At 37.3% G+C, this 10824-nt stretch overlaps 1 protein-coding gene and 1 long non-coding RNA gene across 3 annotated transcripts; one reads left to right on the top strand and one right to left on the bottom strand.

Moving 5' to 3' along the window:
• Nucleotides 1–1027: 1027 nt before the first annotated feature.
• LOC118004264 lies at nucleotides 1028–2533 on the top strand. Its single transcript, XR_004677523.1, has 2 exons — nucleotides 1028–2092; nucleotides 2186–2533. It is a non-coding gene; the product is annotated as an uncharacterized LOC118004264 (long non-coding RNA).
• Nucleotides 2534–4431: 1898 nt separating this feature from the next.
• TMEM126B (transmembrane protein 126B) lies at nucleotides 4432–10758 on the bottom strand. Of its 2 annotated transcripts, none has more exons than XM_034995570.1 (5): nucleotides 10652–10758; nucleotides 7634–7755; nucleotides 6458–6651; nucleotides 5031–5142; nucleotides 4432–4763 (listed from the first exon to the last, which is right to left on the bottom strand). In XM_034995570.1, the coding sequence occupies exons 1-5, from the start codon at nucleotides 10730–10732 to the stop codon at nucleotides 4589–4591; spliced, it is 684 nt and encodes a 227-aa protein (XP_034851461.1). In that variant the 5' UTR covers nucleotides 10733–10758; the 3' UTR covers nucleotides 4432–4588. The 2 variants fall into 2 exon arrangements, with proteins under 2 accessions (XP_034851461.1, XP_034851462.1); XM_034995571.1 differs by lacking the exon at nucleotides 10652–10758 and adding an exon at nucleotides 10297–10457.
• Nucleotides 10759–10824: the final 66 nt, after the last annotated feature.

Below are 10824 nucleotides of genomic sequence, written 5' to 3'. Positions count from 1 at the left end.
TTTTTAAGATTTATTTGTTTGTTTAGAGAGAGAGCATGAGCAGGGGGGAGGGGCAGAAGGAGAGGGAGAGAGAGAATCTCAAGCAGACTCCACACTGAGTATGGAGCCCGATGCAGGGTTCGATCTCATGACCCTGAGATCATGACCTGAGCTGAAATCAAGAGTGGGATGCTTAACAGACTGAGCCACCCAGGCATCCCCCCATACGATATTATACATTATTGTACATATAGATACAATGTATATAGACACAATAGAGTATATATCTTTCTCACATCTTTATTCATCCATTGATGGACATTAAAGTTTCCATATCTTGGCTCTTGTGAATAATGCTGCAATAAACATGGGAACATAGATCTCTTTAATATCATGTTTTTATTTGTTTGGATATATTCCCAGGAGTGGGATTGCTGGATCATATTGTAGTTCTATTTTTAATTTTTTGAGAAAACTCCATACTGTTTTCCATAGTGGCTGCACCAATTTACATTCCCACCAACACTGCACAAGGGTTCTCTTTTCTCTACATCCTCACCAACATTTTTTATCTCTTGTCTTTTTGATGGTAGCCATCCTAATAGGTATGAGTTGCTATCTCATTGTGATTTGGGTTTGCATTTCCCTGATGTTAGTGTTGTTGAGCACGTTTTTGGGTACCTGCTGGCCATTTATGTTTTTTCTGGAAAAATGTTTATTAGGTTCCTTTGCCCATTTAAAAAATCATATTGTTTGCTTTTTGCTTTGAGTTGTATGAGTTCCTTATATACTTTGGATGTTAGCTTCTTATCAGATATATGGTTCTCCTATTCAGTAGGTTGCCTTTTCATTTTGTTGATAGTTTACTTTGTTGTGCAGAAACTTTTTAGTTTTATATGGTCCCATTTGTTTATTTTTGCTTTTGTTGCCTTTGCTTAAGGTGTCAAATAAAAGAAAAAAAAAATTGCCAAGACTGATGTCATGAAGTTTACCCCCTGTGTTTTCTTCTAAGGGTTTTAGGACTTTAGGTCTTAAATTTAAGTCTTTAATCCATTTGGATTGATTTTTTTATGTGGTGTGAGATAGGGGTCCAGTTTTATTCTTTTGCATGTGGATTTCCATGATCATATCATCAATTAGCCTGGCCTGTTTTCCTGGTTGTCTCTAAAATCTATGATTGTCCAAGTCACCTTCTTTGTTCTTAGTGGTTCCCAGCAGTTGAAGGTGTGCCAAAGACCATCAGTGTCTCAAAAGATCTCAGCCAGCACCTAAATGCAGGCTGGTTGGCGGCTGGACCCCATAGGCAGGAGCTAGGAAAATATGTAGACTACTTCCAGAGAGAAAGTGGTAGTTTTGAGTTTTTGCCTATTTCCTCTGCACTGGCCTGGGGTATACAGCCACAGGAGGTGCTCTTGAGCTCATTAAGAACTTCTTTGTTTACTACAATCCTATGGACTACTGAATGCAAGTCCCATTGGCTCTCTGAGCAAGGCAATCCAGGTGCCCATATCTTGGGTGGCAACTGATAAAAGCAGAGAGAAAATCAATACAATACACTGCAAGCAATGCAATGTGATACAATACAATACAAAAGCGGGGAAAGGGGGAGAAATCACATAGTTAATGCAGTTGGGGAAAATGGAGGAGAAAAGGCAAGAGAGAAGGTAACTTCTCACAGTAGGGACCATATCTTAGTCATTGTTATATACCAAGCAGGGAAAACAGACAATGTAAACACATTTATTGAGCACCACCTATATGCCAGGTATGGTATGGTATTGTTCCATGTACTTTAATCTTTGTAATCTCACTGCAAAGTGGTTATTAGTATATTTTGAGGAAACAGAGTCAGAAAGGTTAGGTAACTTACCCAATGTGTGGTATACAATGTCTTTCATACACTAGGTCTTGAATCAATATTAGTTGAATAAATGACTACATATTTATTCATATGAGAGATACCTATTGAATTTTCTTCGCTGTGCTTCTTCTTTCTAATCTTTCCTAGAAAAATGCTAAAATCATTAACTGCAGCCAGGGAAAGGACTGTGATCATTGGTATGGAGTCCCAGCAACCCATAACAGTAGCAGCAGTAACACATGTAGACTTCTTGTGAGTTGGCCACTGTTTCAGTTTACATACATTAACTCATTTAATCCCAACGACACTATGAAGTCAGTAAAATCTTTCTTCTTTATTTTACAGATGAGGAAACGGAGGTGCAGAGAGGTGAAATAGCTTGTTAAAAAAGTCATCCCGTTGGTAGCAGTAAAGCCGAGATTTGAACCTGAGAGATGAGCCCAGGCCGTACTTAACACCTCTGACATATCTTGTCTCTGGTACTTTGCTGCCTTTCACTTAGTGTCGTCTTTGGGTTTGAGCCCAGATCAAGGTTTCCCTAATTTGTTTCTCTGAGTTGTGGAGAGTGAATGAATAGGAAGGACAGGAGGTAGTGATCAGAAAATGGGATTTTAAAATTGAGAATGTAAAGAATTTGAACTTAATGACTAAGGCTATAGCAACATAGTCCAATAAAAATATGTGAATCATGTATATTTTAATGAGATACTTAAATTTTTTACATAATTCTTCAGAACTTTACACTTACAACACATCTTAAACTAGTCACATTTCAAATGCTCAGTAGCCACAAGTGGCCTAGTGACTGTTATATTGGATGGCACAGTTCTAGAGTATGACCATGGGAGTGAGTGGTTGGGTAGAGACACCAGGGTGTTAGAAAGATCACCTATGTGGGGGTGCCTGGGTGGCTCAGTTGGTTGAGCAACTGCCTTCGGCTCAGGTCATGATCCTGGAGTCCCAGGATCGAGTCCCACACCGGGCTCCCTGCTCAGTGGGGAGTCTGCTTCTCCCTCTGGTCCTCCCCCTCTCATGCTGTCTCCCATTCTCTCTCTCAGATAAATAAATAAAATCTTAAAAAAAAAAAAAAAAGAAAAAGAAAGATCACCTATGTGAATACTGGAATCACCAAGAATGTTACTCAGTCACTAATAAAAACATGTTAGACCTATATGTAATGAGTTGAAAATACCTCCAAGACACATAGTGAAGTGAAAATTAATTTTCAGTATGTATGGATAATATTATTTTAAAAAATATGTTGTTATAAAAGAATACTGCAAGGAAAGAGGCATGCTAACTTAATAGTGGGTCCCTCTGGAGAATGGAGAAGAAATAGGATGTGGGAGTGAAGGGGGACTTTCAAATCTTGCTCTGTATATTTCTGGGTCATTTGAATATGTTACATTGAGATGGTATTCATGTATCATCTTTGTATAATTTTTTTAAAGAGTTAAAATATGAATACCATTGATCCAGTTATCAGTTTGACTTAGTTCCCCCCTAGTCACCTGCCTTTTCCTCAGTTTCAAGTATAATGAATTATTCTGAGAACTAGCTAGTTTTATTTTAATTTTTTTCATTAGCACTAGGGTATATCTCAGTTTGTTATCTATGATGTCATAAAGCACCTTGGTAAGACTTCCATTTTGCTTTGGGTTGCGTGGGGCCTCAGGTGACCAAATCTTATCTCAAGATATACATGGTTAAGACAAGGAGAATGAACTGTGGGGCTCCACTCTGTGCCTTATTCATCAGACAGTGCTCATTTCCTTAACTGAGATAAAGAAATGCTCTCGAAGACTTAAAGAAGTATGCTGTAATCTCTTTCCTTAAATTCTGAGCTTTTTGAGGGCAGGGACTGAATCTTTGGACGCCTGATATCTATATTAATGCACAGCATAATAGGCACCCAATAAAAGTTCCTTTAACAGCACATTTGTAAATGATAAGAGGCCAGAAAAGTATATAGAGTTAAGAGTGTAGGGTAGAGGAATGGGCTGTATGTTAACTTCTATGTGTTGCTTTCTTACAAACTTTCAACTGCTCCTTCCAAATATAGGTCAAATGTCACTTTTTCCCCTTAGTTTTCACTTCTGCCTGAGTAGTTAACAGCCATATCCTCAATGTGCTCACAGAATTATTTGTGTACTTCTCAAACCTTCTCTCGCTATGTGTTCACATTTTAAATTTCTCTTCTTTTTTTTTTTTTTTTAAAGATTTTATTTATTTATTTGACAGAAAGAGACACAGCGAGAGAGGGAACACAAGCAGGGGGAGTGGGAGAGGGAGAAGCAGGCTCCCCGCAGAGCAGGGAGCCCGATGCGGGACTCGATCCCAGGACCCTGGGATCATGACCTGAGCTAAAGGCAGTCGCTTAACCAACTGAGCCACCCAGGTGCCCTTTAAATTTCTCTTCTAATTGTGAGTTCCTTCTGGGTTAAGGACCATTCCTTATTACATGTTACATGGTACCTGAGATGTAAGGTGCTTAATAAATGTCTCATGAATGAATATATAAATGTATAGAGCAAACCCTGACGTCTCAAACCCACTTCCACACACAATGAAGAAAGATGAAACTTACATTTAAATACTGAATATTTATTGAGTACCTGCTGTATACCAGGCAAAAGGAACAGAAACAAACTGTCCAGAGTTACTTTTAACTGCTTCAGCAATGCCTGAGTCCTCATCATAAAAAAAACCCATTCTGCTGATTTAGTATCCATTCACTTTGATTAATCTTCATGTAGTTTTCTCAAGTGTACTTCCAAATCTTGCATAATGCTGTAGACCATTAAATATTCCAAATACCGTCTGAAGGACTAGAGGAATCATCATAGCTTTTATCTCTGTTTGACAAAGTAGCAGCCAGTAAAGTAAAACCCTTCCTTTTGGTGGCAGTGGAACAGTATGATACCTAAAAAGGAAAAATAATTAAGAACTTCTTCTGGATGTATTTTCTATGAAAAGTTCATTGATTTCCCCCAAATGGATAATTTCTATTCTACGGTCTTTCATGTAGATAGCAAAAAGGTTTAAAGCTAGCTATTTGAAGTACCAAACTACATTCTAATTAAAATGTGTCATTGGCAGCTAAAGAGTAAGAAACGTTTATGAACATTTAAAAAAACAAACAAAAAAATGGAGGAAGGAAGGAAGAAAAGGAACAAACAGACGGACTTACTTGACTGCCAGGCGTCCATTTTTAGAAAAAGCCAAACCACAGGGATATAAAACGCCACATACTATGCCAATCAGTGAACTTCTCAGAACACAATTTTCCTGGCTTATACTGCCTGGAAAACAAAAGCAAATTTGGTTTCCTTTTAAAACTCAGGATAAGAACTACTAAGACAGTCTTGTGTCCTCACAGAGTAGTTATCTGTACTGTCCTCAATCATAGTGAAACAATAGAAAGAATGTTAGAAATTTAGTCTAAGGCACATGATAAACTAAATGCACCATGTTTGAAAAATACTTTTATTATACTTAACATAAGTAGAGTTATCTCTTATATATATATATATATATATATATATATATATATATATCTTATAATTGTTGCAGAAAGCAATTTCATAATGAAAAATATTAAACTATTAGACCCAGACATCTGGATTCTAGGTTAACACATTTTTATTGTCTATGTGTCAGGCATGTATTAGTGATATAATGTTGCATAGAAGAGACCCAATCTCTAACCTTTAGGTGAGTCCACCAGGAAAGAATAAGACAAATATTTATTTAAATAAATAATTTTTTTGGGTGCCTGTGTGGCTCAGTCGTTAAGCGTCTGCCTTCGGCTCGGGTCATGATCCCAGGGTCCTGGGATCGAGCCCTGCATTGGGTTCCCTGCTCTGCCGGAGGCCTGCTTCTCCCTCTCCCACTCCCCCTGCTTGTGTTCCCTCTCTCGCTGTGTCTCTCTCTGTCAAATAAATAAATAAAATCTTAAAAAAAATAAATTTTTAAGTGTGCACAATGCTTTGAAGGTAAAATGAATAGAGAATGTATCTAGAAACCTAACCTACACTGAGGGAATCAGAGAAGGTTTCCCTGGGAAAGAGATATTTAAGACCTGATAAATAGGATTTAGAGGTTCCATCAATTACTAGTTATGAAACTTAAGCTAAGGGGAGGAGGCAGGAAGTAACATTAGAAGCCCACAGTAAGCCAGATATCTCATTAGGCATTTAACATATAGTATTTTAATCATCACAACAGTACTAGTAGTCCTAATTTACAGATTAGACAACTGAGCTCAGATATTAAATGACTTGCCCATTGTCACAAAACTTAAGTGGTAGGAGGCAGAATCTGAAATCGTGTGTAGTATGCCAAAGCCTGCTTTTTCCCCAGTATATTATGTTGTTTCTTAGCATACTTGAACATGTCTTAGCTTTGGCTGTGTATCTGTAAGGAGGACACAATACTACTAGCCCTGCCTAATCAGGAGGACTGTTGTGGGGATGAAATAGGACAATATATGTGAAGGTACTTTTTAAGTGGCAAAGCAATATACAAGTGTTAGTGATCATTATCAACAGTAGTAACAGGATATGTTAAGGTGTAATTTTACTTAAACACATTATACATTAATGAATTTAAATTTACCCAAATACAAAGCGTCCGTTACAAGGAGCTTGTAAGTGACTACAGTAGACAAAAATGGAAGTGTAGTCAGTGATGCATATGTCTTCAAAGCATCATGTTTAACCTTGAAGCAGTGTCTGAAAATGAAGTTGGCCATTATTCCAGAGAAACTAGCTGCTGTTCCAAAGAACACTGTGCCATATATATTTAACGTCCTAATAGGAAAAACAAGAGAAAAATTACATTCAACGTAATATTCTCTTAATGGGTATATCCTTTCCTGGGTATTCATTTATTATTACATATTTACTCAACATCAAATATTTCTGTGTGTTGAGGATGGGGCAGTGAATAAAGAAAAAAAAAAATCCCACCTCTCATGGAACTTGCATTCTAATGAAAGGATAGAAGCCTCTTTCTGAAATCACCTAGACTGGTTCTAAACTCTTGTAAGAGATAAATTTTGGCCACAAATAAAAATGAATATGTTCTAATATAGCCAAATTTATGAGATATCTAAGAATACTGCTTTTGCTACTAAAAGGATTAATTTGCTTACGTCATATGAACAAAGTTATTTACATTTGGTTAGGCCCTCTAGCAAATAACTATTTCTTAATTAGTGCAGATATATTTCAGATAATTTGTCTAGGATATGCAAAGAGATTTGACAGATCTAGTTTTACTGATTCTGACTCATACCTAAATTCAGAAATATCTAAGGTCTAAGATTAACGTCCTTTTATTTTATTCTTGAGCTCTGTTAATCTAAGTTGAAATGGTAATATGAGACTATACGTACGTACATCATGGAATCTGAATTCCTTTTTGAATTCAGCACTGTGCTGAGTTAATCAATTCTAAACGGAATTTAATTACAATTGAACATCAATTAAATATAAGTAGCTCCCGAAATGGTGTTCTCCATTGCTTTTAATTTAAAAATGTTTATTGTACAAATAACATTTCAACAATAATTTTGGGCATTTTCTTTTTTAAGAAGCAAAAGAAATTATCCACAGTCCCAATATTCCAACAAACCACTATTTTCATCTTATGTTTCCCTCCATTTTTTTCATAAACTTTCCTTATAGCCAACTCAATAAAGTTAATAGGATCTTCGATACTCAGAAACAATGGCAATACAGAAGATGTGCAAATAAAGTTATTGACTTTCAGTCTGGGTATGTCTCTTACTTTTCTTTTCTAAGATATTCAAATTTTTTTTCTATGATTTCGATGACCATTGGTCTTCTGAATTCTGCATCTCCTAGAGAAAGACTGGGCTGACCATGTGTGTATGTTGCCATTCTGATGTCCTGGAAAACACAAAATTTCATAACCATAATAGCTAATGATAAATGATAATGATAAATGATAAATAAATGATAATGATATATCTTATAAATTTTAGATTCAGATTAAAAACCACTTAGATCCTAGTAAAATGTCATCTGCTTTCACATACTTTGTCGATGACTCCATCAATATTTAGTAGCTCTTATTATCTGCTAGACAATAGCTTTTGAGAAATTGGTAGAATAATGATCATCTCTATTTTTATACCTTTATAGATGAGAAAAATGAGGTTCAGAAAGGTTGTCTTGCCTTAGGACCTAGTGTAGAAGGATAACTTACTGAGGTACTGAGTTTTTGTTTTTCTTACAGTTTTCCCCAAAGGTAGCCAGGTCCTTTGTAGTTCTTGCTCTAGCTTTTTCAGAGCTAGAAGGAAACAACACCTACCTGTTGACATCTGTCTCATGAAAGTGTAAGCTCATTTTGGAGATTATGTTGAGTTTCCTGGAGAAGGAGGAGAGCAGGGATTGCCTTGGAGAATAGTGAGAGAGAACATCAGAGAGAGGGACACTGTTCCAGGCTAGGAAGAAGTAATGCTCATGGATGGATACCTTGGATTATATAAATTACATATCCAGCTCCCTAGGAGCACCTGGAGCAGAAGCACAGCCTTTGCTGGAAACTATATGTAGTATACCAGGGAGCCTGGACCCATGGCACTGGGCTCCAGGTGGGAAGGTTTCTGTGTCCCAAGTGTGATGTATGAACAGACAGTTGCCAATGTCAAGGGACCATGAGGGTTTGTACAGTAGTATCTTAACAGAAAGTAAAAAACAGTGATAAACAAAAACAAAACTGGATCCTAAGAAAGGATCCTTTCTGAATGTTTTGCTTTGGGTAAGACTCTTGGGTCTCTGTGAAAAGTCTTAACAATAACATTTGTTGAATCTTTTGCCACACTGGCATTATAGGATTCCAGATTAGCCGATGAAGAGATTAAAAAAATTATGGTCCTTCACAATTTATATTGACCTCCATTTTGACATTTATAGTAAGGGCATAGACTAGATCTCAAATTTCAAGAGTCCTGGGCAAGAGAATTAAGAGTGGATTAAGCATAATGAACTCAGAAGATAATAAATCAGTGATTCTCAACTTTTAGTTTGCATAAGAATCACATGCGGGGTTTATTTGAAATGCAGTCTCTTGAGCTCCCTCCTGATATCTGGATTCAACAGGAGTAGGGTGAAGTCTAGAAATCTGCACTTTAATAGACCAAATGATTCTGACACTGGTAATCAGTGGACACATGCTTTAATTGTTGAACATCACTGTAATACTCATTTGCTGAGTAAGTGATATGTACCAATCTTAACCCTAACTAATGAAAGGCTAATTCATCCATGGCATCAACATTCTGAAGGTATGGGCTCCTTTGAACTTTCATATATTATTACACCATGAGTAATAATGGACAAGTTTCTAGCTCTGCATCATTGTAGAACTGGACTCAAGCCAGTACTATTTTTTTTTCTTTAAAATATCTGAGAGGACAGGGAAAAATTATAAATAGCAATTTCTTACAGACTAGATTTAATCTTCTGGCTATTTTGGACATCTAAATGGAAAATGGAAGATATCATAATATCTAAGGGAGATTCTATATCTAATCTATCTAATGTACTATGAAGGCAGAGACCAGTAACATGGTAATTTATAATATGCTTATTTAAAATAAATGTTTATTTTGCTGTCATCCAATTCATTTAAGTCCCTTACTCCCCACAAAGAAAACTCTCAGGCAATGCCTTGTACCAACCTTCTACCTTGTCTGCACTGTCATTATACAGGGAACCCAGACACCCAGTATTATGATTCTAAAACACTGAAACAGGACAAATACTTACTGAGTGCAAATATTTATTTAGTGCCTAGTCTTTGGAAGGCACTGTTATTAAAGCAGAGAAATAGACTAGTAATTTTTTGATAGACTTTTAACAAGGGCTGAAATGTAAAGACTTTTTGATAACCAACTTTTTTAATTTTTAATTTTTTCAAATTTTTATTTAAATTCTAGTTAGTTAACATATAGTCTCATACTGGTTTCAGTAGAATTTAGTGATTCATCACTTATATATAACACCCAGTGCTAAGAAGTGCCCTCCTTCATACTTATTACCTATTTAGCCCATCTCCCACCCACCTCCCTCCATCAGCTATAACCAGCATTTTATCTAAAAATTGACTAGTCCAAGGCCACTCAACTGGTCACCACGATTATCCCAGTAAGAGTGTATGTATTCAGGTTTATAGTCTGCAAAGCATTTTACAGTTTTGTACTGCTTTTATGTGTAAAATAATATTTACCTGACTTTTCAGAATTTTATTTAATACTCATCATTTACACAGCACCTGGTATTTGACAGACTCCAGGATAATTAAGATGCAGTTGTGTCCTCTGAAATCCACAACCCAACCGAGGGTAATTTAAAGGCAGAATTAGTGTGCCATAAAAATGAAACCAAACCAAACAAAAAGCATAAGAAAAGCCAAACTTAACCTACCCAGGGGAAGTGTGGGAAGGTTTCCAGAAGTAAATGACGTTTAAACGAGTATATGCAAGAGAACAACTTGGTAGGGGTGGGGAGGGGAGGAAGTTACACGGAAGTATTTCAAGTTGAAAGCTAGCGCACAGGCCTAGAGACAAGAGAAAAAACTGCGAGCAATCGGGACTAGACTTTAGGTCTCCTGCTTTCTCTCCGCCTCTTTCCGTAACAACTGGGAGCTTCATAGATTGCGCCCTGCATGGACTTGGAGGCTGTTCTCTTTAGATTTGGAAATTCCATCATTTCAGAAGAGTCCGTTAATATACTGAGGCTGAAGAAATCACGACTCATACGGCCCCGGGTTTCCGCCTACCTTGGGCACTTCCCCAGCTCTCACCGGCACCACACCTGCATCCTTCAAGTCAGCCCCAGCCTCACGCCCGAGCGCCGCCATTTTGGCGGATCACATGACTAGCGGTGGGCGGGGACCCAGAACGCCAGAAGCCCGGGAAGTGGTGCTGGCTCACGCCTCTAGCCTGCAGCCCC

This window comes from Mirounga leonina, unplaced genomic scaffold (genome assembly GCF_011800145.1).
Source record: "Mirounga leonina isolate KUSES-001 unplaced genomic scaffold, KU_Mleo_1.0 Mir_92, whole genome shotgun sequence".
NCBI lineage: Eukaryota > Metazoa > Chordata > Mammalia > Carnivora > Phocidae > Mirounga > Mirounga leonina.
Note: the sequence above shows the minus strand (reverse complement) of the source record. Positions and strands in the feature narration are given on the sequence as shown.